This window comes from Symphalangus syndactylus, chromosome 8, assembly GCF_028878055.3.
Source record: "Symphalangus syndactylus isolate Jambi chromosome 8, NHGRI_mSymSyn1-v2.1_pri, whole genome shotgun sequence".
NCBI classification, from domain to species: Eukaryota; Metazoa; Chordata; class Mammalia; order Primates; family Hylobatidae; genus Symphalangus; species Symphalangus syndactylus.
This window is the reverse complement of record NC_072430.2, coordinates 17,579,255-17,606,368: the sequence shown is the minus strand read 5'-3', so window position 1 is coordinate 17,606,368 and position 27,114 is coordinate 17,579,255. Positions and strand designations below refer to the sequence as shown.

At 42.6% G+C, this 27,114-nt stretch overlaps 2 protein-coding genes and 1 long non-coding RNA gene across 7 annotated transcripts in view; 1 reads left to right on the top strand and 2 right to left on the bottom strand.

The window, feature by feature from the left end:
- The window catches only part of SETD3 (SET domain containing 3, actin N3(tau)-histidine methyltransferase), an 85,686-nt gene extending 69,605 nt beyond the window's left edge, over positions 1–16,081 (bottom strand). For 2 of the 3 annotated variants that reach the window (XM_063643909.1, XM_055288228.2), the window contains exons 1-2: positions 15,885–16,081; positions 504–614 (exon numbers count right to left, since the gene is read on the bottom strand). In XM_063643909.1, coding sequence (XP_063499979.1) covers positions 504–606 — 103 coding nt within the window. In that variant the 5' untranslated portion in view covers positions 607–614; positions 15,885–16,081. The remainder of the gene's footprint in view (positions 1–503; positions 615–15,884) is intronic. The other variant, XM_055288229.2, reaches the window with a different exon arrangement.
- A 61-nt stretch (positions 16,082–16,142) lies between these two features.
- CCNK (cyclin K) overlaps positions 16,143–27,114 on the top strand; it is a 30,370-nt gene continuing 19,398 nt past the window's right edge. Inside the window, exons 1-2 of one of the 3 annotated variants that reach the window (XM_055288225.2) lie at positions 16,143–16,324; positions 16,498–16,639. The gene's annotated coding sequence lies outside the window, so the exon portion shown is untranslated. Of the gene's footprint in view, positions 16,325–16,431; positions 16,771–27,114 lie in introns of those variants that run through there. The other 2 variants (XM_055288224.2, XM_055288226.2) reach the window with 2 other exon arrangements.
- On the bottom strand, positions 24,552–26,974 carry LOC129487460 (uncharacterized). The gene is made up of 3 exons (XR_008659330.1): positions 26,918–26,974; positions 25,201–25,309; positions 24,552–24,635 (listed from the first exon to the last, which is right to left on the bottom strand). It is a non-coding gene; the product is annotated as an uncharacterized lncRNA (long non-coding RNA).

Below are 27,114 nucleotides of genomic sequence, written 5' to 3'. Positions count from 1 at the left end.
GGTGACGGGCAGAGCTCTGAAGGCCGGGTCTCCGAGAGGCATGCTGGACTCCCCTGGGCTAACAGCCCGTGAAGTACCTTCACACACCACATCTCACAAGGCCCTTGGCTCATTCCCTGAGACAGTTATTATCTATGTTTACCAAGAAGAACACTGAGTTTCGGAAGGGTTCAGTAATCTGCCGAGGGGCACACTGTGAAAAAGCAGTAGAGCTTCTTCTCGCCCACGGGTCCTCAGGGAAGACCATGTTCCAGGTGACTGTGCCATGGAAGCTCACAATTACTTCACCCAAGCCTTGTTAACAGCCACACAGTTCCGACGGGCGTTTCCATCCTCACAGGTGAGGACTGCAAGCCTGAGAACCTCTGTGACTCGCCCAGGCCCACGGCTAATAAGCTTGGACCTGAATATCAGCTTGTTTGATGCACGCGTCCCCATTCTGGTGACAAAGAAGAAAAAGGCACAGCCACATCAAGGCAGGGAGAGCCCAGAAGAGGACTTACTCTGCAGCAGCTCACTGGTCAGGTTCAAGATTTCCTTCGGTGACACAGTTGCTGTAGCACCAGTGCCGGATTTCTGAGTTTTTACTCGACTCTTCTTACCCATTTTTCTGACTACAGAGAAGAGAAAGAAAAGAGAAGAAAATTACATTACCAAAGAACAAAATCAAGTAATAAAACATGTCCAACACACGGCAGTGTCTTAGTCTTCAGGGGCTAAGATTTTACCTTACATATGCCATACCTGAAGTTTTCTTCCAGAAAAAGAAATGTGTAGTATTAGTATTTAGAGGTTTTCAAATGGGGAAAAAAAAATCTGCTTTGTAGTCTCTGGAAGAAAAGTTTGTTCTTTTTCACCTACAAAAACTATAGTAGAGCAAATTTTACTCTAGATTTTTTTTTTAATTACACAGATTTCACTGTGCATACTAACATATTCCAGGATACCAGAGAGATAAAACCCATGCATACATCATACACATATGGGCATAAAGACCTATATATTCTCTCCCCACTTTGCCTTAAAATAATCATTTCCCATTAACCATAACTGTATTATAAGCAACTGATTACACTCTCTAGACAAATGCTGAAGACGTTTTAGAGCTGGAAGACACTCTGGCAAGTTAGTCTAACTCCTGCATTTTGTTCCATGGGAAATCCCAAGCGCCTTGCCTGGGATTTCACAGGAAGCTGACAGCAGACCCGGGACTTGAACAAGGTCTCCCATCGCATTCCAGTGTGCCACACACAGGTCCTCTGTCTGTGGGCACGTGAGAAATGATGAGCATATTTTCACACGCAGATGAGACCACGTGGTATCAGACACACCATGGTGTCCTGGGTAAAGACCCTATGAGATAACGCTTGCTTGCAAGTGCTTTTAACAATAGGTCTCAAAGAAAGTAAGGGACATGGATGTGTGAAGAACAGGTGAAGCAATTCATAGACAGGGACAGGACTAGAATCGTGAGGGAAGCATGGTGAGGAAGGGAACCCGGCTGGAGAGGGGGTCTCTAGGGAAGCCTAGCGAGGCAGCCACTCAAGACAGGGTGACAGTCACTGCCAGAGGAGTCTGGCTTTGATTCTCCAGAGACAAGGGGCTAAGATGATGACCCAGGAAGATGGAGAAAGTGTCCAGGCAAGAAGCTGGTAGGGCGATCCATAAGCTAATGAATAACAAACCACCACGAGGATGGCCTCCAGAAGCCCCAGTCAGTTACACTTTATCTCAAGTGAGAATCAAAAAGCAGACTTTGGTCCATTTGTTTTTTACAAAAAGTAACTATCACCATGTGAAGAACTATGCTAGGGCAAAGGTTTAAAACATATTCTCCCACTATACAGATGATCACTGACTCTGTTGTAACTGAGTCCATGCACATATGGTCATGTGCTAAAATAGCAGGACATCACATTATTTAACAGGCTAACATGTGTATCTTCTCTTATGTATCTAACGTATAAAGAATAACGTGTGTAACACATTAATCTAATAAGTCTTCTAAAAATCAGTGTAAAATACACAGTGTCAGTTGTCCTGGAATAAAAGGAAACCGGTAAAAATGCGTAAAACTTTTGCAGCAATAAAAGGAATTTTTTTCCATGATCAAAAGCAGAAAATTTAAGTGAGGGGAGGGCAGGATGACAGACAGCTTAGGCACCTTTTCCTATGCTTAAGAACTGTCTTCTTAGAAGAGAAAAAAAGCTCCCCATGGTTCTGGCTCACAGCCAAGAGCAAGGGCACAGCCTGGACACACCACCTCCACCCTTCTGGGCATTTCAGGCCTCCCACATGGGCGGACGGCATCTCTGTAGGACTATCGAACTTAACCTGAAAATAACTAAAACCACCAAGGAGTCTGGTAATAAGGACGTTAATCACACTTCCAAATATAGCGAGTCTGCTGGCTTGGCAGGAGGAGCCACAGAAGCATCCTGTCAGCAGTGGCTTAGCTGGCCTCTCCCTTCAGCCTTGCCTGAAAGACCTTTCTGCTGTGGGAACCTGTAAACGAGCAAGAACGTCACTCTGATGAGGAGCTCTAAGACCCTTTTCTTTCTCCTAACAGTAAGTGAGCCTGGGAGAGGGCTGTTCTGCACCGGCTCTCACGGGCTGCCCACCAACAGCTACAAAACAGGCTTTATTCGCTCTGCCTGCAGCCCCTCACCTCCCCCAAAGTCTTCCCTCAGCGATCCAACCAACTCCAGTTGCTCATTGATGTAACAGCAGCTGTTCCCTGGAGCTCAGTATTTACCCTCTGCCAGGTGCTGGACCAAGACAGAGCTCTTCATTTGATCTTCCTCGCACTTTAAGCAGTAGATACCATCCTCATCTTTCAGATGACATTCTCAGAAAGGTTAAGTCCCTTCTCTTCGTCCAAGGTCATGCATCAGGTAAGAGGTACAGCTAGAATCTGAACCCAGAGCCACTACCACACTGCCTCTGTTTAAATACAGATTTAAAAAAAAAAAAAAAAGCGCATGGCAGCAGGGGGTCTTCCAGATCCAACACCATGGGATATGGCCCCACGCCCCCCCACACCCCTGCCAGCAGCCACTCAGCCCACCCCTGGGCAGCTCCAGCCACTTCCTCCTGCACCTCCTGAACGAGTCCTCGTGGTTAGACCCTAACATTAGTCTCGTACATCTCTCTGCCCAAGCCTGTTCCTGCTGCTTAAATCTACCCTCACTCTGCCACCACCCTAAATAGCAGGAAATCACATTATTTAACGGCTAACATTGCTATCTTCTCTTATGTATCTAATGTATTAAGAATAATGTGTAACACGTTAATCTAATAAGTCTTCTAAAAACCAGTGTAAAATATACAGTGTCAGTCACCCTGGAATAAAAGGAAACCAGCAAAAATATGTAAAACACCCTCCCAGCAACACCAACGGCTCCCAGTCCCTCTACAGATGTCATCATGTGCCTCCTATCTCTGCCTCCCCATTTACCCCTTGACTGTAATATTTTAGTCACTTATTCACAAACTCTTGGTTTTCTCTAAAAATGCTGTCCAGGAACCCCTTAAAGTCTACCTGGTCCCCCTAGTCACAATCTTCTCTTCTCTGCACTTCCGCAATTCCTTGTATGTTCTCCCATTATTGCTGGGCCCCACTGTACTAAAAGACTTGCTCACATACCAGCATCCCTTCAGATAACAGGCTCCTTGAGGACATACAGCCCACCCAGGCCTCAACACATGGCAGGCGCTACACAGAGGATGCCACCCTGAGCTCCCAGGGAAAAGCATCTGCACAGGTCTTAGGTCAGATTACAATCTCCATTTCTGAAGCTTCTACCCAGGTTTCCATCCCCTTGGAACAGACAGGAAATGTCTAATTCCTGCTCCACGTGACAAACCTTTAAAAATATGGTTACAATGATTTGAAAACAAAATACATTCTGTTGACAGTAATTCTACAGTCGAGTACTTATAACTCCAATTGTTCTCAAGATTTCTTTTTTAAGCCAGAAAACTGCTGGCTTTTAGAAATGAGTAATAGGTGTATAAATACAGCAGAGGTGTAACTTCAAAACACACCAGTACATTAGCCCCTGGGAGGGCAGATATGCTAGAATGCAATCTTCAAAAGTCCTGTTGGGTGATGTTTATGCAGTCACTGAAGCCACTCCTAGCTAAGACCCTCATCTCCAGCTCTTTCAATCCCTTCGTGATTCATTTCTCTGCCTACAAGTCCTCCCCCACCACAATGTCAACAGTCAGCCTTAATAAATTGAGGTACAAAATACAAACTGCATAGGCTGGGCGTAGTGGCTCATGCCTATAATCCTAGCACTTTGGGAGGCCAAGGCAGGTGGATTGCTTGATCCCAGGAGTTCGAGACCAGCCTGGAAAACATGGCGAAACCTTGTCTCTACAAAACAATATAAAAATTAGCTGGGCATGGTGGCACAAGCCTGTAGGCCCCAGATACTCAGGAGGCTCAGGTGGGAGGATCCCTTCAGCCCAGGAGGCAGAGGCTGCAATGAGCTGTGATTTTACTGCACTCCAGCCTGGGCGACAGAGGGAGACCCTGACTAAAAAAAAAGAAACCTACAAACCGCATAGTGCACGAATTCATGGACTCATCCCCATACATGCAAGGCCCCACGCTTGCAGAAGGTAGCAAACACACCAGTCCTTGCCAGCAGTCCTGATGAACCCTTTTGCAACCAGTCCTTCCCCCAGTAGCCCACATTTCAACTCCTATTACCATCGATTAGCTCTGCCTATTCTTAAACTTCATATAAGTGGAATTCTACACTGTGTAGGTTTCTTTCGCTCACACATCTTTCCACAGCTCACAGGATAATGAGTAACCTCCCTAGCAAGGTCTTTGAGGGCTGAACTGCCTCACCCCATTTTACATGTCCAGCTTCATCCTACCTTTACACAACACGGCTCCAGGGGACTACTCATGTTCCTCCCTTTTTCTGGAATGCAGCTACCCCACTGCCTGTCCCCTTGTCTTCTCCTGGCAACATTTTTCACATACTTCGAGGCTCTACCAAAATGTCCCCTGTGGCGTTAAGGGAAACTCTAGACTCTTCCAAGCAACCCTCACGCCCAACAAAGTCAGTAAGAAAGGGTCAAACTCAAGTTTATTACAGATGCTAAAGAGTTGGCTTATATTGGGATTCTGTCTTTTGGCAACTTCTTTGGGCTGTTTCTCTCCCGTGGGGATACAGGCTGTAAGGCAGAAAAAGTGGCTAGCCCAGGTTAGGCAGAAAGAATCTTGCCTTAATTAAGGATGGGGGGAGGGGGGCTACCTATCCTTCTTCCAGTAAGTGTATCTCCCTAGGGCACAGGATCCTAGACCCAAGCCATCTCCTCAATCTGTTCCCCCCCAAAACAAGTTTCCAGGGCTCTTCCAGTAAGCCTCCCCATCAGCTGGGTCTACCCTGTCTGAAGGCTCTCCTCAGTCCCCTGTACTCTGAATCCCAGGCAGTCGGGCGTGAACTTAAGTCACGGAAGGCAAGTGTTTCTCAGTACCAGTTCTGTAACCTACCTACTATGAACTTGGAACCATCACTGTCTCTAAGATTCCTTTGTCTCTGGGTTCAGTATGGTTTGGCACTAATTCTAGTATTTGTGGGACACCCCTAACTCAAAGCACCTTGAAGGCAGATGCCCTATATGTACTTCGTTCAGCCCTAAACATCAGGTTTTCCTGTGAGTTTGCCAGCTCCCCACATCCCACCTTCCCTCAGCCCCTTGGCCTGGCTGTCATTCCCTGACATACACACTCTTCGCTCTGTTACTTCAGCCAAAATGCCCTGACCCCTTGGTGAGTACGTCAGGGTCCTCCACCTAAAATTTACCTGGCTAAAACCCCACCTCACTAACAAGGTCTCCTCACCACACTTCCACAGCACAGTCCCTGAACCTTTGTGACCTCACCCACTGCAGTCTAAACTTCTACCCATGGTCTTGTGGCAGAAAAAAACCCAAAGCTTCCATCTCTGTATTACCCATAGAGTCTAATATAGTGTCACAGACACATAAAAGGTCAAAATTTGTTGAGTAAAAGAAAATCTTTGGATAGTATATTTGAATATATTAGTGTTACCAATTTTCACATTGCTCCCAACAGTGATTAAACAGTAGTCAAAATGAAACATTTACTGAATATTTAATTCTACTAATGAACTATGATAACTCTCAGAAGTAAAAATATAAATTTATATAGAGAGATGTAGATAATTAGAGATAGACTGGCCATACCATGAAGGACAGGGGTTAGGGTTAAGCTTATGTAATATCACACTTAAAAAACGGTTCTGTGGGGGCACAGTGGCACATGCCTATCATCCCAGGTGCTCAGGAGGCTGAGGTGGGAGGCTCTCTTGAGCCCAGGAGTTAGAGGCTGCAGCGAGCTATGATCACACCTGTGAATAGCCATTGGGCTGGAGCCTGGGCAACATAGCAGAATCCTGTCTCAAAAAAAATTTTTTTAAAGATGTTCTGTTTTCAAAGTCCAGTTTTAGATAGAAAAGCTTTAGGACATTACATTTAATAAGAGAGACTCTGAAAAACACACTGGAATTTTTAAAGCATTATTGGTCTTTAGAAAGCAATAAAGCAGGAATTAGTCTGTTTCTGATAGAAAAGGAAAGCTTACGGCCCAAGCACAGGGAAAAGCTCCGTGGGCACTTGTGACCAAGGACACGAGCATCCGCCCATGACCTCCCTGCATCCTCACCATAGCCCACAGAGGCCAGCAGTGACCACAGCCAGTTGTCAGGAGGCTTAGAGAGGGCTGTGACTTGGCCAAGAGACCACAGCTGCCAAGCAGCAGACCCACTGAAATCCTGCATTAGCTCCAGCATATATAGGTGGACTCTAAGTATAGGCAAGCTTGATTAAACTAAGCTGCACAACGTCTCTGTGCCTATAGTATGTTCGCTGTTGCAGAAGACAACAAAATTGGACAAAACCAGGCCTGCAGTTCCCAAGGATGAGGCTGGGAAACCAAGAATCACACTCAAAATAAAGCAGCATGGATAATTCCTAAAACACATAAGTAACTAAACATAGAAGGGCAAGAAATAAAGTACAATTCAAGAAGGATGACTAAATTTTAAGATTCAGTGTGAGAAGGTGTTAGTATCCAGTATGTGTGGTTTCCTAAATTCACCCCATATTGCCTTCTTTTAGTGATCAAAAAAGATTCATGCCATGTAAGTTCCCCAACCTTATGGATTTAAATAACTACCCTTTTCATTTATGATTCAAAAGTCTGTTATATACAGTGAATAATTTTCATGATCATTTCAGCTGAATTTGGGGCTAAATTACAAGTTTAAACAAACGAAACAGTCAAATAGGTATTCTGAACATCCTTCATGCTCTTCATGAAAAAAATATATTAAACATTCATCAAGTTCCCACAAAGACCAAATGTTCATTTTCAATATTTATTTCCAATATTTATATTAGGAAAATATAAATGCATACTAAATTAATTATATGTGTATACACATACACACTCAAGTTAAATTACAAATATTAGCCAAAAGGTACAATGCTAAATCAAAAATTTTTTTCCACAAAGTTTAGACTGAAATCAGGTATAATTTACAAATACTTACTGAATTATCTTAAAGAAAACAGGAAAATAGGACCAAAAAATGATTTAAATAATACTTAAGACAAAAGAAAATATGAAGAGTAGCAATACAGGATTGATACATGAATTATACAATTATAGTTAGTCATTCAGAGGAAGGGGTATCTATAAAAAGGAACAGCTAAGCCAAGAGTTTCACACATGTCTACATTTCTTCACCATAAAGATATTTTTAAAATCTACAGAATCTTCAAACTTTGGCCCTTTAAAACACCATATACCACTTACAAGTCCACCAACAACCTCCCCATCTAACAGACAAGACAGGCTTTAGAAGACAGAGAAATGAATGACATACTCAATTATTATTTAAAGTGCTGACTAATATACAGGGGCATCTGTAATCAACCACCACCTCTGCCAATCAAGCGATTCTTCTCCATCTAATCTGAATCGTGGAATAAATGGGTCAGGAGAAACAAGAAAGCACATTTAGTGACCTTGGCTAATGCGGGGAGTGGGAGTGGAGGTGGGGTAAGGGGTGCTAAATACCTAACCCATTTTTACAAAGTATAGTTCACACATAATGAACTGATTTGGATGTAATTCACTTGCACTTTTTTTCAAACACTCTAAATGGAAAGGATATTTATTTGTGTATTTCTTGAGTTCCCTCGAAAATGCTGCTTTCAACTAAACAGAACTAGAATAAACATTTTTGATTACACTTATCTGGCAATTTATCCGGGAAACCTTAGCTTAAGCACAGCATCTGTTTTTCAATGTATCCTGCGTTGACCCAACTTCACAGCTGGGTTGACTAAGGGAGAGAATGGTCCCAAGGATGGCTTCCTCCACCTCAGGCTCTCAAGCTGTAAAGCACACTCAAGAGAGTGTGAGGGCCTAATCTTCGTGTAGGAAGAATAGGAAATACTCTTTTCTCACTCTTACTAAAATACTTTGCCGGCCATCAGGATCAGATTACTACATTCAGAATTAAATACACAAATTACAGGATGATGAGTTAGGAAAATGAAGACATTCCCAAACTGAAAAGTATTTAATTGTGCAATGTTTTCTTTCCTACAGATACTGATAAAGTGCCATGGTACGGTGTTAGCTGAAACTTATACATACCAGAAACGTGTTCTGGCTTTGCACAGTAGCAGGGCCTAGTAGCAGCGCCACGCCATACCAAGTCATAGCAGTTTACATGGCCGGCACCTATCATTCCAATCTTCTAATTAAAAGAGGAACTGGGCCAGGGGCAGTGGCTCACACCTGCAATCCCAGCACTTTGGGAGGCCAAGGCGGGTGGATCATTTGAGGTCAGGAGTTCAAGATCAGCTTGGCCAACATGATGAGACCCCCGCCATCTCTACTAAAAATACAAAAATTAGCCTGGTATGGTGGTGCAGGCCTGTAATCCCAGCTACTTAGGAGGCTGATGTAGGAGAAATGTTTAAACCCAGGAGGTGGAGATTGCAGTGAGCCGAGATCCAGCCACTGTACTCCAGCCTGGGCAACAGAGTGAGACTCTGTCTCATAAATAAATAAATAAATAAATAAAAGAACTGATGTGCCACAATTCAAAAGCACCAAGAAGTCAAGGCAAGCAGGCAGGGAAGAAGGTGGAATTAATTTCAACTCAGTAACTACTTAAGTACCAGGATGTATACAGATCTATAAATTGCATGCAAATAAAATTTTAATTTGATCAAAATTTAATCTTGATACAGAACAATTTGGGCTGTCCCATATAAGTATTATAACTTGAGATTTTAAAAACACAGTTGTTGGCCAGGCACAGTGGCTGATGCCTGTAATCCCAGCATTTTGGGAGGCCAAGGCGGGCGGATCGCCTGAGGTCAGGAGTTCAAGACCAGCCTGGCCAACACAGTGAAACCCTGTCTCTACTAAAAATAGTCCCAGTTACTTGGGAAGCTGAGGTACAAGAATCAGTTGAACCCGGGAGGCAAAGGTTGCAGTGAGCCAAGATCGTGCCACCGCACTCCAGCCTGGGCCACAGAGCAAGACTCTGTATCAAAAATAAATAAATAAATAAATAAGCACAGTTGTTGCTTTTCACAATTTTTTTTTGCTATTTTTCCACTAACACAATAATTTTAGAAATAACTAAACATTTCTGACTGACTTTTCATTACATAGTAGGTTTTAGTTTTAAACTGCCGTTGAATGAAGTTGCAAATAAATTAACATGAGGTTCCTATTTAATGGAAGTTACCAAAAAAACCTTTCGTAAAGCAAAAAATCATTGGGTATCATGAATAATCATTTCCTATTATATCTTTCTAAAATAAAAAAGACAATGTTATGTGTGAAGAAACAGCTGTAATCCGTCAAGAAATTACCTTCAAACCACCCACATTCCTTAACATAAGGATTCTGGATTCTAAAACCAAGGAGCAACAGGATTAGAGGAGACCTCTGGGGTTATGCATAGTAGTTCTCAATCCCACGCGTGTTTAAGATCATGGCGCTGGATGTTATGGAGCAGTCACGATCAGTACTTCACCTGATCCAAGTCTGAGAAGGATATAAGACAGGCAGGACAGAGAGAGCATGTTATTCCTGATTAACAAACACACAGCCTAAGGCGGATTGCCAGTAAGTGAAAAAGGCAGATCCAAAGCTTCTGCCTTTAGGCAGCCAGCAGGGCTGCACGTTCACTTCCAAGGCAATCTCCTGCTTTGTGAGCCCCTCCAGTACGATATTGCAGAGAAGTTCACCATCCTCTCTGACCTGTCAGCTTTTGTGTCTCCCTAAAGTTTTGTCTTCTCCAGGCTTAATGTGCCCCTCATTACTACATATTTCTCAAAAGTGAGCAAAACCAATTAAGCATATTATACTTCAATGAACTGTTTTTTTTAAAGTCAACAAAACCCTTCAGGATGTGCTCTGAGATGGACTATCCACCTTCCTGGAACTCAAAGAAATTTGACTAATATTTCTAAGACTGCCCTAGCTTTTCTATGAGCCCAGTGAATTCATTCCCTCATTCCTGCACATTTCCTGAGAATCTAGTCTCAAACACAAAGATGATGCAACATGGTCCCATAGCCTTTAGGACAAGACAGTAATCAACTAAACCTTTCGTGATCTTCAGCAAGATAGATGTGCTATATTAAACAACTGAGTTTTTGAACCTAAATGCAACTATTCATGCTGTCATGTTCTTTATTTCAGGATCATCCTTGCCATGTCCTGTGTCCATGGCAGTTCTCCAATATGATCGTCCCCATCACAATCATGTCATTTGGGCATTTATTATATGATCAGGAATTGAGGTAAGCATTTTACACAATATAAGATAGGTTTTGTTTTTTTTTTTTTTTTTTGAGACGGAGTCTCGCTCTGTCGCCCAGGCTGGAGTGCAGTGGCGCAATCTCGGCTCACCGCAAGCTCTGCCTCCCGGGTTCACGCCATTCTCCTGCCTCAGCCTCCTGAGTAGCTGGGACTACAGGCGCCCGCCACCGCGCCCGGCTAATTTTTTGTATTTTTAGTAGAGACGGGGTTTCACCGTGGTCTCGATCTCCTGACCTCGTGATCCGCCCGCCTCGGCCCCCCAAAGTGCTGGGATTACAGGCTTGAGCCACCGCGCCCGGCCATAAGATAGGTTTTAACAAGCCCTCTTCACAGATGAGAAAGCTGACGCTTACAGAGACTGATTAATTTATGCAAAATGATAGACTCAGTTTGTGTCAGAGCCTCAGCAGCACACCTCAATGACAAATCTTACTGATACTCAATAATATTTCATGAGTTTGGCTCAAAACCAACCCATTTATGAGAGCGCCAAAGGTTCACTGTTATCCCTAATATTCAAAATAATACTATTCCCTTGCGCTGATAAAACATACGCATGTAAAGGTTTTATTTTTTGGCCTTTTAAAAGTATAGTTATTTTGCTGGCTTTGTCCAAATACATAGGAGGAGCTGCAGGTTAAATTTGGGACACGGGCAAAACTTCCAGAAGAGCTTCCATCCAATCCACCACATCTCACAGTGATCTCTGCAACGCCACACTTTTGTTGCGGGGAAAAACGCAGAACCATGAGGTGACCATGACATGCAGCAAAGCTAAATTATTACAAACGACAAATCAAAAATGTTATTAGACACTAGTAAATATTTTATGGTAAAAGCAGCTTTAATAAGTATTTGTCAACACTAATCTTTACTTCCTCTCAAATATGTGTAATGTAAAACTGCTGATATTGAAAAGGCACGTCTATTTTCTGAGACTGAACATTGTAAACCATTTAGTCGGAAGAATTTCTTAGACCTGTTATGTCCTAATGAATTGTATTCTTAAAAAATGGAACGTGAAACTCAGGATCATAGATAGTGATAAACCTAAGATAAGTGCATATTTTATTAAGAGTTCTGGGTATCATATATTTTTGTCAATTAAAAATTAAAAATAAAAAGTTCTGTGTAGACACTTCATTATCTACATTCTCTAGACAATTTTTTTTGTCCTTCTAAAAAACAGTGGAAATATTTCTTCCTGCTCTGTCCCTCTGCCCTCCCCTACTTCCCCATCCCAGTACTGAGGTTAGGCTTGTAAAAGGCTAAGAATTCACTTTGGCTTAGTAATCAGTAGATCCCTTTCAAAATCTTAACTTCAAAGATAGATGTGTCTTCCATTGTCAACCAAGACTGTTTGGACTTACTAGTTCATTTCTACTTGGAAACTACTTGATGTAAGAAAAAAAAGAATTGCAAAGTCTTAACTTTGGTATTTGAATTTTATAATCATTTGGAACCAGTTTTCTTCCATTCAAATTTATCTCAGTGGAAAATGTTCAATATCTGTGTTTTTATCTCGTTTTTACGGTCTGTTTATATCCAAAACTTAGAGGAGACTCCCAAGTGGAAACGGGGTCAACACAGCTAATCTCTGGCTTGAGTTAAAAAACAAGACTTCTTAATCTTGCAAATGCTAATTGTTTTTCAAAAGACTATTAAGCCCAGTACGGTGGGCTTAATTTTTTTTCAAAAGCCAAGTCTCAGCCCAGTGCGGTGGCTCACGCCTGTAATCCCAGCACTTTGGGAGGCTGAGGTGGGCGGATCACCTCAGGTCAGGAGTTCCAGACCAGCCTGACCAACATGGACAAACCCCGTCTCTACTAAAAATACAAAATTAGCCAGGCGTGGTGGCGCATGCCTGTAATCCCAACTGCTTAGGAGGCTGAGGCAAGAGAATGAACCCAGGAAGCAGAGGTTGCGGTGAGCCGAGATCACGACATTGCACTCCAGCCTGGGCAACAAGAGCGAAACTCCATCTCAAAAAAAAAAAAAAAAAAAAAAAGCCAAGTCTCAACTTCTTTGTAATAGGAAAATATATTATATATATTAATATTTTGATAGAAATTTTTACCTTTAGAGTAAATATTATGTAAATTAATTCTATTTGCATATCAAATTAGTTAACCTCTCCAATTTATGAATAGAAAAATGAGACGATAAAAGGAAATCCAATGACAGAAATCCATTGTAAAGAAAACAAAAGTGAAAACTGTAGAAAATTGTAAAAGCAAGACTCTTTAGTCTAATACTCTTGACTGGTTAAATATGACCCAGAACAAACTTACCCAGATAAACACTTCTATGACTATAGCAGGAGAGAAAAGATGCACGGCTAATCAAAAGATTTTTCACTGATAAAAAAAGGGCCCAAAAATAAGGGTAGGTAATTGAGAAAGCAAATATTATAACTGGCCACAATCAACATCCAAAGTAACATAGAATAAAGATAAGTTCACTGTTCTGTTAAAAACATTTAATGCCATAGCAATAAATGACTCCTAGTTCTTTCTCTTCGGGGGAACAAAGTCACCACTCCATTCCCAGGACTTCGGTCCAAGGGAAAGAAACATACTTGAAACTCTTCCTCTCCACCCCCAACAGAAGCACCAGGCACAACAGCCAGGGAACAGGCAAACCAGTCTCTAAAGATAAATAACCTCTCAGAGAAGGATATTCATCCAACTACACATAAGAAAGATACAGTATTATTAGTTACAGTTCTAAACCCTACTTCGGATTCGTGATAAGAAAAAGGACTCTATGTAATTCAAACATTTAAGAAACCTGGTACGCCTCAAACTACACTGACATCTAGTCACAAAGAATTTAGAGTAACCCTGACTTAGAGGTAGGATTTTTGCTCATATTTTTACTACAACTCTACACAGCACAAACTATGCACCTGGTTTTCATTGAATTCAATGATTGTCTACTAAATATTCACTCCAAGCAAGCCTCTGTCGCTGATGGTCATACTTTCCCCGGTGCCGTCATCCTGTCATTCTCCTCCAGGCAGGAGAGTACTGCGTTTCAAGGAGGCTGTTGTGACCGTTTATCAGAGCTCTCAAAACAAAAACAGTTGTCCAGTGGTTGAGCTTTAAATAGGAAAAGTATCTGAGTACGACCTCCATATTTTTGTCATCATCCAGTGGCTTGTAAAGCAAAAGCTTAATTATCATTTAAAATGTGGCCTAAATGTCCACAGCACGGAAGAGCAGCGCAGCAGCCATCACTTTCTTACTGATAGTCACTGTGCTCTTACGAGAAGCTTTCGCTATTACCGTACATACAGACATAAGATGTTTTAATCTTCAAATCCAACACCACTCCAATTCCAGGAAAAAAAGCACTGAGATGTTAGCACACCGGAGAAGCAACCATTTTACTCCTTCAGACTACAGTTCCATTTCAGATATTAACTTACAATCATTTGGAAGGCAGACAGGAAAGGGGTAGCAGAAGGCTAAAATCCAAGGTTGTCTGGGGTCCCAATAAAGAGGTTCTGTAGCTGTTTGAGAACTTGGCTTTGCAAACTACTTTCTTAGGCCGGAGAAAAACTCCTCCGTAAACTGTTGGAATTTCACCAAAGTATCAATCACAGCAGCCCTTGGGACTAATCCGGTACTGCTGGACTTTCACGCATGGTAGCCCGTATAAACACAGTATATACAGCAAGGTTCAAGCAAGTCTTGGCAAATTTTAACAGTGGAGAGGAAGACTGCTTTTATTTTGCTATATTCTTGGGTTAAATGTATTCACTTAAAATACTAAACACTTCTCCGAGATTATTACTGGTTAGTTCAGTTTTGAAATACTGGCAAGGTCATTTCAAGAAGAAAAACGGGAGAGAGAGACGTATATTTTACATAAGATAAAATTCACACTTTTCAGTGTCCGGTTCTGAGTTTTGACAAACGCCATGTATAGTGTCCTCATCAGCACCACGATCAGGCTACGAAGAGAGGGGTAACTCTTCGAAGATTCTTAAAAGCAAAATTAATTTGTCAGTATACTTTAAAAGTATTTTTGCTTTTGAAACATCAATTTATTTATTTAGAAAAGCAAAATAACACGGTCCGAGTGGTCCTAACCCGCGAATGCCTTTGCAACACTGAAATGCCCTCCTTCCAACACTGGCCCGGCAGGGGTGAGCCCCGCAGCCAGGGGCGCGTGTCACTGTCAGCTCCTTTTCCCGAGTGGAGACGGGGACAAGAGTTGCATCGCCGGGCTGGAGCCACGAGGAGGAAGAGTTTAACGCCGGAATGACAAACTCTAAAGCACCGAATGCCTCTCCCAGCAGGGCACCGCGCGTGTGGAGCACGGCCAGGGGCGCGTGGGAAGAAAGACGACCTATTTCCTACGTCCGTCTTCCTAACTGGACGGCGCGGGAGGAGGCGGGGGCTGTCCCCGGGCACCCTGGTGGGCACCGAGAACTCGCAGAGAGGAACATAAAACCGCACAGCCTTCCCCGAGCAGCGGGGTGACGGGAGGAAGGAAGGAAATGGGAGCGCGACCCGGCCGCGCGCAGAGCCGAGCCGACCAGCGCGAGGGGCCTGGGCCCCACCCGAGAGCAGGCGCGAGGGCCGGGGACAAGGGGGCAAGCTCGGGGAGAGCGCTGCCTGCACCTGGCACCACCTCGAGACCGGGTGGCGCGGGGCCCCGGAGCGTGGGCGTCCAAGGGGACCGGGCAGCGGCGAGCGCGTGCCTCCCGCCCCGCAGGGAGCTGGGGCAGAGGCCGACCGGAGCCCTCCGACCCCGCCGGGCAATCCCCGCCCCGGACCCCGAGCGCACACCTGCCCCTTCAAGCCCCGGGGCCAGAGCGGCCGGCGGGGACCCTGGCGGGGACGCGGGCCGGACTTCGGCCGAGGGGCGCTGGCCAGGGCGAGGGACGGCCTCGCAGAGCTCGGAGACGCGGCGCGAGTTTCCCCCGCAGACCGCGGGCCGCGCGCGCGCAGAGACCGCCGCCAGCACTCACCTGCCCGCTTCCCCTAGCGCAGCGAGAACGACGCACTCCGGCCCGGACCCCGCCGTCCGCCTCAACCAACCTCCAGGCGGTGGCGGCGGTGGCGGCGGCGGCGGCCGGACGGGAGGGGAGGGACGGCAGCCTGAGACGGCCCCGCGGCCGCGGCCCAACCCTTCTCCTACCGCCCCGGACCCCGCCCCCGGGCCGCCGCCGCCGCCGCCGCTCATTGGCCCACGCCTCGGACGCATGGGCGCGGCCCCGCCCCGCCACCCAGCCGGCGTTCCGTTCGGGGTCCTCCCCAGCCAGTGGGCTGGCGGCTCCCGGGGGCAAGAGCGGCCGGCTCAGCCGCCGCCAACCCCGATGTCGCAACTGGCTGCGTTCGCCCCCGCCAGAGCTTTGATTGGGCAAATCTCGACCCGGGCCCCGCCTACGCGCCCAAGTTCCGTTAGCAGGTTCGGTTGCTCGAGAAGGCCTTTTCGCCCCGAGGGGCGGGACCGACGGGATGGGCCCTGTGGCTGGCTCCTCCCCCTGCACGCAGCAGCCACTGACCCGCGGGGCGGGCGGGAAGGAGCGCGGCGGCTCGTTCCTCTTTTGAGAGCTCTGCTTTCTTCGCATTGGTTGACAGGCATCCTACTATCTCCGCCCCTCCGGTCGCTTGGTTTCGTCTCAGGACGCAGCGTGATGACGTAGTTCCCCGACATTCCACATGCAAGATGGCCGCAGTCGGCAAGGAGAGACGTCGCTGAGGGGCTTACCTGAAGCGAGGGGTGAGTGACCCACCGACTGAGGGCAGCGCCGCCCACCTGCCGCGTATCTGGAGGTCGGAGTAGGTTATGGCCAACCGCCGCCATCCACTGGCGGAGTCTCTCCGGATTTTGCCTCCCTCCGCTAACCTCCGGTACACATTGAACTTTGCTGGCGGCCCGGTGCTGTGGGGCGGGCGTGTACAGAGGGTCTGAGGCGCCGGGGCGGGGCAGGGAGGCCGGGCTCACCCTAGAACTGGTAGCGGCCCTCGCACTGGGGGGCAGTCAGAGTTCGGGGACTTTCTAGGGGTTGGGCAAAAGGGGCAGCGGTGTTAACCGCGCACAGTCTCATAGCCACAGACTCTTCATATCTCCCCGATTATTACGCGGCGTATTAGTCCCAACCTTGGCTAGGCCTGAGACTTTTTGGAGGTTGTTCCATGTCTAGGGTACTCCGACTTTGGAGTTTTGAAGAGCCACGTAACGAGGGTGCGACTAAGAATGAGGAAAAGGCACTTCCGCGATTAGATATCGTTCTTGCCAAGACGTCGTCTTTACGGACCCGCTCCTGGTGGTTGATTTGGTTTGTTACGAGAGAAATTGTTCTTTAGAAAATTGGAGCGTAAGTCTAGAGGTTATGTGACAGCTCCTAAACGATTGTCTGCCCAAGATAGGCTCGGTAATGCTCCCTAAATTTAGATTGCCAGTTAAACGGAGCTTTCGCTAAGTCATCTGAGGTTAGGAACTATTTCTAAGAGCATTTCTTTAGGGTGGTCTTCTGTGTTTTTAAGAGAAACTTGGTGATGTTTGTGTATCTCGATCTAAATCGCTGTTTACAGATATCTAGCATAATGCCTTTCAATTGTAGGTGCCCGCTAAAGGTTTGTATGAGTGATGTTGCTAGAATGAAAGCGAGGAGCTTTCAGCGCCTAGAACACTGCCTGACGTTTAATAAGCCCTCTGTATTGCTGAATGAAAGAATGGATGGATGATGGTAGTGGTAGTAGTATTGATAGACATTTGGATTAAAGTTGTGCCCTTAGGATGCTTACCTGTTAAATAATCTTGACTGTGAATGTAATAATTACCCAAGATTGTCTTATTCAGAGTGACTACCGCTGGTGTCTTTTAGGGTTTTTTTCCCTCTTTTATCTCATTTCGATTATATTGCAATGCATTATTCAAGCATATTAGTTGATTTCTGGGCAAATCCTGTTTAAATTTGTTCCATTTTGAAAATGTAGTTTGCACCAACAAGCAATAAAAACTATTCGAGTTGTTAATGAGGTTCTTAAATTTTAAATGCTGTTTCTAAAATTGAATGTCATAAAGAAAAATTGGTCATAGCTGTGGCCTATAAAATGGGCTAGTTCATTTCAGGACATTATATTTGAAAGCAGTGACTGCTGTCTGAAAGGGAGGACAGTGTTTTCTGCTTGTTTTCTTTAAAATTGGATAAGGACAAAAAAACTAGAGGAATTAAATTCACTCTCAGGAGATTACAGAGTGATCATATTTTTAAGCTCAGGTAAATTGTATACCAGAGTATTTGCAGATGACTTTATAAAATCATTATTCATAGATTTTGAAAAATCCTAAAAGTGCAGTTAATGATAGAAGACTAGAATCTGGTAAATGTCTTGGTTTTCACACAGAACCATTCGATGGCTCTTGGCTGCTAGGAACCTATTAATAATCTGTTAGAATCTTGTTGGAAGAGTCAACAAGTTTATGAGTACTTGGGAAAGGAGAGTTGATTCCCTCAAGCCAGCAGAGCTTCAATAAGAAAAGGCCAGGTGAGGCCAGAGGTGGTGGCTAACGCTTATAATACCAGTACTGTGGGAGGCCAAAGCTGGAGGATCACTCAAGCTCAGGAGTTCAGTACCATCCTGGGCAACATAGTGAGACCTCATCACTACAAAAAAAATCAAAAAATTAGCCAGATGTGGAGGTGCATGCCTGTAGTAGCTACCTGGGAGACCGAAGCAGGAGGATCACTTGAGTCTGAGAGATCAAGGCTGCAGTGAGCCGTGATCGCGTGACTGTGCTCCAGCCTGGGCGACAGAGCAAGACCCTGTCTCAAGAAAAAGCCAGATGACACAAATCATATTTCCTTTTGTTACAGTTTGCTAGACTGGTGGTGATAGGGGATTGCTGGACATAAGTTCATTTAAGTTTATTTAGGACACAGTCTTCCAACAAGACTCTAATACTGTGTCTAGACTCGAGTTAAATGTGCATTGGATAAGGTGTGGTTAGATGGATTTATATCCATGCAAATTACCAAACCCGAAATGTTGATTAATGAGTTGATGTAAGCCTGGGGAGATGTCTTTGGAGATATGCTACAGGATTCTGGTCTTGCCCTTACTCTGATTAACACTTTTTAATACCAACTTAAATATATAAGCAGCATGATTCTCAAGTTAATAAATGCACTCAAACCATGTAGTGATAATTAACACATTAGATGACACTCGGAAATCAAAGATTTCTTAAAGGCTGAAATATAATAATAGGCCAGAAATGGCCAGATATGCATTTACTAGGTGAGATTGTCTCAAAAAAAAATTAAAAATAAATAAATTTACTTGGTGTGATTACATTTACAAAACCTCAGTTTTCCTGGCTTGACAAAAGTGGTTCTAGGATGTAATGTTCCACTTACAGAAGAAAAGCAGTGTCTAGATTGAGGGAAGGCAGTATCTTGGTATAAAGTAAGACTAGTTGTGACTGCTGCTTGCTAGCTGTGAATTAGTCAGGTTGTTTCGTGTCTCTGGCTCCATTTTCTCAGTGATAAATTGTGAGGATAAGAAAACTAGCTTACAGACATGCTGCAACGCAGCAGACACACAATGGACATGTTACTGAATGTTAGTTACCACCCCCCTCCCATGTGCTATGCACATCATATCTGTTTTGATTCCTAATATTTAGGGGGGACTTGAAACACTAAACAAAAAATCATGATGAGAAAAATGGTTAGATTTGTTTACCCTAGAGAAAAGAATGTAAAAATTGCTTTTACCTATTTGAAAGACAATCAATAGATAAGGGAAATGTATTTTCAAGGCTTAGTTTAAGGACTCTGGTAGAAGTTAAAGAGTCGTTAAAAGGTAGATTTCATTCATGCATTATTTTATGCCATCTGTGTAGCAGATCTAGGGGATGAACAGAACAGATAAAAATCAATATAGGAATAAAGGAATTATGTGAACACCAGTTATTGATACCCATCAATGCCATAGGCTGTTCTGTAAACTAATGAGGTTTCATTGATAAGTGGCCAAACATTACTAAGAGGGGATTTCGATATTGGGTAAGATAATTGAGTGGTGACATTTACTATTGTTTCCATAATTCTAAATGTTGAAAATATATTTAGTCTTTTATGATGTAAAATGATATTTATGAAGCACATTCCTGAAAGGTGCTGCTAAAATGCCTTGACAGGTTGCTTGTTTATGGATTTTCATTTTGCAGAGTTCATAAATCTCAGTCATTTTCAGAGGAATCACGAGCTACTAATGAGAAAACATAACTTTAGGGTCTTGTGAAAAAATAATTGAAGAGTAATAGGGAACAGGTTTATAGACCTGAAGCAAAAACTTTTTCAGGGAGTTCTATGATTTTGAGGACTGTCTCTATTCTGTCTGTGTCCATAATATTTTCACTACATTTCATAAATTGTTTATATTCTGCCTTGGAACCTAAAGGGGCCAGGAGTTTGGCCAGTTACAGAAGGTAAAACAATTGAATATACTTACGATTTATCCACTTGTGGACCGAGGTTCTTTTCCATTCCAGTTTCATCGCTACTGGGTTATTCCTAACACTGTTCCCCATTCTGCCCCTTTCCTCTCAACAGATATTTTGGCATTCTACTTCCTAGAGAATATGGAGGTACTCTGAGATTTTTTAGTTACTTCCTCCCCCTTAAAAGATATTTAAAAATATCTTTCTCAAACTTTTCCTTCCATTCTCAGGGAAAGAAAGTTCTTTCTAAGGTTAACTTTCTTACTATGCTTTTTATTATCCCTTGACCAGTTAGCCTCCCTTGTTCTGACTCCTCTAGTGATTTCTTTTTTTTTTTTTTTTTTCTGGCTGCAGACATTTTTCATTCTCCTTTATGCTGAAAAATATATAAAAACCAAAACAATAACAAAACCTACTCCCTACTATTCACTGTTACTCTCTTTGAGAACAGATGCCTCAGAAGAATAACCTATTTCCGGCTGGGCACAGTGGCTCATGCCTGTAATCCCAGCGACTCAGGAGGCTGAGGCAGGAGAATCGCTTGAACCCGGGAGGCGGGAGGTTGCAATGAGCACCACTGCATTCCAGCCTGGATGACAGAGGGAGGCTGTCTCAAAAAATTAAAAAATGAATAAAAAAGAATAACCTATTTCCTAGTCTGTTCATTCTTTACCACCCCTTGCAGTTTCTACACCTTCTGCCCTATTGCACTTCTAAAAATGTTATTTTATTTATATGTGTATATATGTATTTTCTTGAACTATAATCCTATACCATACAAATTACCCACTTAAACTGTACAAATCAGTCGTTTTTAGTATTTTCAGAGTCGTGCAACCATCACAATTTTCAGTGTCTCTAATAAACAACTAATCACCAATTAAAGTAAACTTTCCTTAGTTCCTTGTCCTTTAACTTTTCTTTAGCATTTGTCACTGTTGACTACCATCTCTGGTTTAAAGCTGACATCCCTTGGTTTGTTTTGCAACGAAGGATGCAGATTTCCCTACTTCTTGGACCAATCTTTTTCCCTTTCTCTACTTTGGTGATTCTTAGTCTGCAAGTGGGTAGATCATAAGTACATTCAAGTCTGTTTTACCTTCCTGTCATTGGGCAAATGCTCGCCTTTGATGATTCTTCCTACTTGGTACAAGTTCACAGAGTTCTGTACCCAGACCGCTTCCTTCTTCACTCTCCATCCCTCCGTCCGTCAACATGACTTTATAGTTGTCACCTCTGTGTAGATGAATCCCAAGTAGATATGTTCCGTAGAGACTTTAACTGGCCTATTTATCTGTCTGATATTTCCACAAAAGTATCTTAAAGTTCTTCAAGCTTAGTATTTATAGAGCCAAATTCTTTTCCTCCCTCCTTATTGAAACCAGCTTTTTCTCTTGTCTTACCCATTTGTCTTTTTAGTATCACCCTCTGTGTCAGTCAAACTTGAAATCATCTTTTTCATTCTTTGCCTCATGGCCAGTTATGACACACACACCCCTTGTTGCAACTGCCATTGTGTGGAGACAGGTGTATTAGGCATTACTTGAACTGCTACTATAATCTCCTAACTGTTCCTCTTTCTGCATACCTCTAAACAGCCCTTACCTCATTATGCTGTCTCCCCTTACATGCGTTATTATTTGTGGCACTTAAGATTCCCTGAGAAATATTCATGTATTTCTTTCTTATTGTCTCTCCCACTAGAATGTAAGCTTCCTGGGGCAAAGACCTTGCTTATCTTGTTCCCTGCCATGCCATTAAGGCCTGGCTCATAGTAAATGCTCAGGAAATATTTAAATGAAAAAGTACCTGGAAAACTGTTAGGCGTATGTATCTTAAAGTAGCAATTCCCAACTGTGAATAAATTGCTAAGATGTGCTAAGATATTGATTCCCTCAGCCAACTGTCCAGTTGCCTTCTGTTCTATAAGAATATATGTACATGTTTAACACTAATAATCAAACACCAGAAACATTTACATGCCCAAACAGTAGAATGGATAGATAAAGTGTGTACAGTACAGCAGACTTTCTTAGCTTTGGCACTATTGACATGTTGGACCAGATAATTTCTTGTCATGGGGGATTGTTCTGTGCGCTGAGGACATTCAGCAACATTCCTGGCCTCTACCCACACTAGATGCCAGTGGCAACCCCCCAGTTAGGAAAACCAGAAGTGTCTTCAGACATTGCCAAATGTCCCCTGGGGGGCGAAATTGTCCCAGGTTTGAAAACCACTGCTCTGCGGCAATGCGAATGAACAAATACTGCTTTTTGCAACAACAGGAATGAATCCCACAAACTTAATATTGAGCAGAAGAAACCAAATGTAAAAGTGGTACTGTGTCATCGCACAGTCCTTCAAAACCAGGCAAAACTAATTGATGGAAATAGAGGTCAGAATAGTTATCTTTGGGAGGGTAGTCACTAGGAAAAGAACGAAGAGAGCTTCTGGAACGTTGGTACTGTTCTATTTCTCAACTGAATAGTGTTAACACAGGTGTGTTTACTTTGTGAAAAACAATCAACCATAGACTTATAATTAGTGCGCTTTTGTTTTTCTATGCTATAATTCAAATCACAGTGTTGTAATTTATGAAACCAGTACCCACACATAAGCAAGTATTCCTTGGCTATCGAGGGATTGATGAAGATAAGGAGTCCTCCTGGTCTCCTATTCAGTCTCATCTGACTTTTTCCCCAACTTTTTATTGTATGAAAGAATAGTGCAATGACTAATTATTTACCTATGGACACATGTTCGTTTTTTGCCATGTTTACTGTGTGGTTGTGTTTTAGCTGAACCATTTGAAAGTAGGTTGCAGACATCATGACACTTTACCCAAAATACTTCAGCCTTCATCTGCTAAGAATAAAGTCGTTCTCCTGTGTAATCACAATATCGTTATTACCCCCAAAGAAAATTAACTGACAGTAATTCCCTCCCTAATATCCTCTAATATACAATACAATTCATACTTAAATTTTTCCTAATTGTTTGAAATTTCTTTTTTTTTTTTAAATAAAAGCAGGATCTAATCAAGGTTCACACACTGCATTTTGTTGTAGCCCTCTTTAGCCTTTTTAAATCTAAGACAGTCTCTCAAAATGTTTTTTCATAACACTGTTTTGAAGAGACCAGGTCAGTTGTTGAGTAGAGTGTCTCACCTTCTGGATGTGACTGATAGTTTCCACGTTGTGCTTTTTCACTTACTCTTCTACCACCAGTATTTATTGTAAACTGGAAGTTTGGTCAAAAGTTTGCTTAAATTTAGGTTAAGCTTTTGGGGGGACAAAAATACTACATAGGTAGGTGATATTTATTTCACATTGCATCACATTAGAAGCCATGTAATGTCAGGTTTTCACCCTATTAGTGATGTCAAGTGTGATCATTTTGTTAAGGATCAACTGTATTTTTTTTTACAGTAGTTAATATCCGTGCTAGCAAAGTCACATTTATTATCAGTAGCATTTTATTATCAGTAGTTATCAGTGCTAGCAAAGTACTATTTTCTCTGTATATTAATATTATTATGGACACTTGGATTGTATATTCACTATTTTATGATCAACCGCAGTCATTTTTCTTTTTGCTATTCATATTACCTTGGATTAGTCCAGTGGGCACCCATCATGATGGCTGCTATGTCTTTTTTTTTTTTTCCCCTAGCAAATCATTCCTTCAGCAGTCCTATGTCTTTTGATAAGCTTTGATTAGTCTGAGTACATCCCAGGCAGGCGCCAACCCCAGACTGGAAAGAAATCTGCTTCCTTTTAGAGGGTATTGGTATTGAAAAAGTTAAGATTTCAGAACTAGGAGTATCATTCCTTCTTGGTACTTGAAAAGGAGAGAAATGGGATACATATATATATTTTTTTTAACCATGATTTATTTTGATATCTTCAGTTAAAGTTTAACATTACAGATTTTTTTCTTAACATTTGGTTTTGTGCATGTGTGCATTTGTTTTCTTTGCACTGAAAATCTTGGTTCCTAACAACATTAGCTTTTACATATTTGCTTTATTCCACAACATGCAAAAAAAAATTTGTTTGAAAATTACATCATTAATGACACTAGTAACAGTATATTAATGAAGTTTTAAAATTTCCTTGGGGCCAGCCACTGTGGCTCATACCCATAATCCTAGCACTTTGGGAGGCTAGGCGGGAGGATCGCTTGAGGCCAGGAGTTCGATGCTGCAGTGAACTAGGATCATGCCACTGCACTTCAGCCTGGGTGACAGAACAAGACTCAGACTCTAAAATAAATAAGTAAATAAATAAATAATTCTTTTCAGTTATTTTTGTCCTTAGAATATATCTCACTAAGCATGTAACAAGATCAGAAATTACTTGGAAGTAATTTTCTGTGTGATTTTGTTGCCCATTTGGTTTGAGTTTTAGGATTTGCTTTTTTATTTTTAGTTAAGTTTATTATTATGTTAAATATTTACATGATTCAAACATCAAAAGTTATAAAAGTACTCGGCAGGGAGTCAAGCTGAAAGAGCACCTAATGGCCATATTGGAATAATTTGAGCAACAAAATAAATAATGATAGTATTGGATTATAACCAAGAGAATAAAATACTCACGTCTGTACTAAAGTAAATAAACAAATGAGAGAGGAGAAACAAATATTAACAAAATGATTCCAAATAATAAATATTGAAGCAGTGAAAGAAATAGAAGGTCACCATTAGAACACCACAGTTATAATCATCTCAGGTGAGTGCTAAAATTAGTAGATGAAACTTGAAGGAGAAACAGACATTTGTATAGTATTTTGCATTGTAAAATATTTCCCCCAAAATATTTACTTACTAGTGGGTGGTTTTAACATATGTCCACAATTTCTTTGATATCTCTCCCTCCAGAAAGTGGAGCTTAATTCCTTTACCCTTGAGTGTGGGCTGGACCTCGTGACTTGCATCTAAGGAATAGAAGATAGGAAGGGAAAAATAATAATTTACAGTGAGAAACCTGGTAGACTCCATCTTAACCAAGAGCTCATGGTTAACAGCAGTAAGTTGTTCTGATACCACCTGCACCCAAATATGATGTGTAGTTAATAGTAGTTATACCAAAGTTAATTTCTTTTTTTGGATAAATGAACCATGGTTATGGAAGATGTTTACATTAGGGAAGCTAAGTGAAGGGTATAGACAAAAACTCATCTATCTTTACAGCTCTTCTGTAAACCTACAATTAGTTTAAAATAAAAGCTTTCATAAAAAGGCAAAGCTGTATAAAAAGATATATACATAGAGAAGTCTTGTTTCCATTCCCGTCTTTTCCATCCTGTTTTTCCCCCATTCCATATTGGTAATTATTTTTTGAATTACTTTAAAAAAATAGAGATGTCTGGCTGGGCGCGGTGGCTCACACCTGTAATCCCAGCACTTTGGGAGGCCGAGGCAGGCGGATCACGAGGTCAGGAGCTCCAGACCATCCTGGCTAACACAGCAAAACCCCGTCTCTACTAAAAATACAAAAAAATTAGCCGGGCGTGGTGGCGGGTGCCTGTAGTCCCAGCTACTCGGGAGGCTGAGGCAGGAGAATGGCGTGAACCCAGGAGGCAGAGCTTGCAGTGAGCCGAGATCACACCACTGCACTCCAGCCTGGGCAACAGAGCAAGACTCCATCTCAAAAAAAAAAAAAGAGAGATGTCTGTTTTTTTCCCCTCCTTTCTTACATAGATGCTAACATACTGTGTACACTATCCTATACCTTGCTGATCTGGAAATTTCTCCATCCAGTACTTAACGATGTTTCTTGTTTTAATAGCTGTGGGGTATGCTATTGTGTGCATGTGTCATATTTTACTCAGCCAGTCCCCTGATGATGGGTGTTTGGGTTGTTTATAGTTTTGCCATTATAAATAACACTACAGTGAATAATCTTGTGCACATGTTGTTTCATAGTTGTGACATTCCATAGTTACAACAATATTTTCGGAGTTGATTCCCAGCAGTGGGAATCCTGGGTCAAAGAGCAAATGCATGTGTAATTTTGTTGGATATCGTCAACCTCTCTGTGACAGTTGGACCATTTTGTACTCCCACCAGAAGCTTATAAGATCACCTGCTTCTCTATAGCCTTGCCAACAGAGCAAATTGTCAAACTTTGGGATTTTTGCCAATCCAGTAGGTGAGAATTGTATCTCAGTGTGATGTCTGATTATGAACAGGTCATATTTTCTGAGGTTTTAATTAACTAGTCTCCCCCGCCTTTTGAACAGTGCCCAATTTAATCAGTCACACACAAAAATGTAAATTATTAGTTCAAGCTTTTCTCCAGGTACTTAATTCTTCCTCTTGGAGGAAAGATCAGATTTCCTTCAGAGCCACCAGGTGCAAGGAGAATACTCAGCCCTGCCATGTCACCTTCCCCACCAAAAATGAGGCAGGTCCACAGAAAAGGTTAGGTTTCCAGATGAACTGGTGGGAGCCCTGGCCCAGAACCTGGCCACAGAGCTGCTGCTTTCTTGCTAACCAGACTAACCTGGCTCCAGCCAGCTCTTTCGGAACCCTTTTGATACCTTATTTGAAAGTATCTGCTGTCTCTGATCCAGGTTACGAATGACTTATTTGTAACAGTGTCTCTAGATGAGATCTTTCGTTGTTTTTTTTTTCTTTCTTTCTCTCAGCATGGAGCTTTTGGAGAATGTCTTTATTCTGAGTGAAAGAAAAGGAAGAGGATGAAAAAGGAAGAACAGTTTAAAGGAGCTCCTTCTCT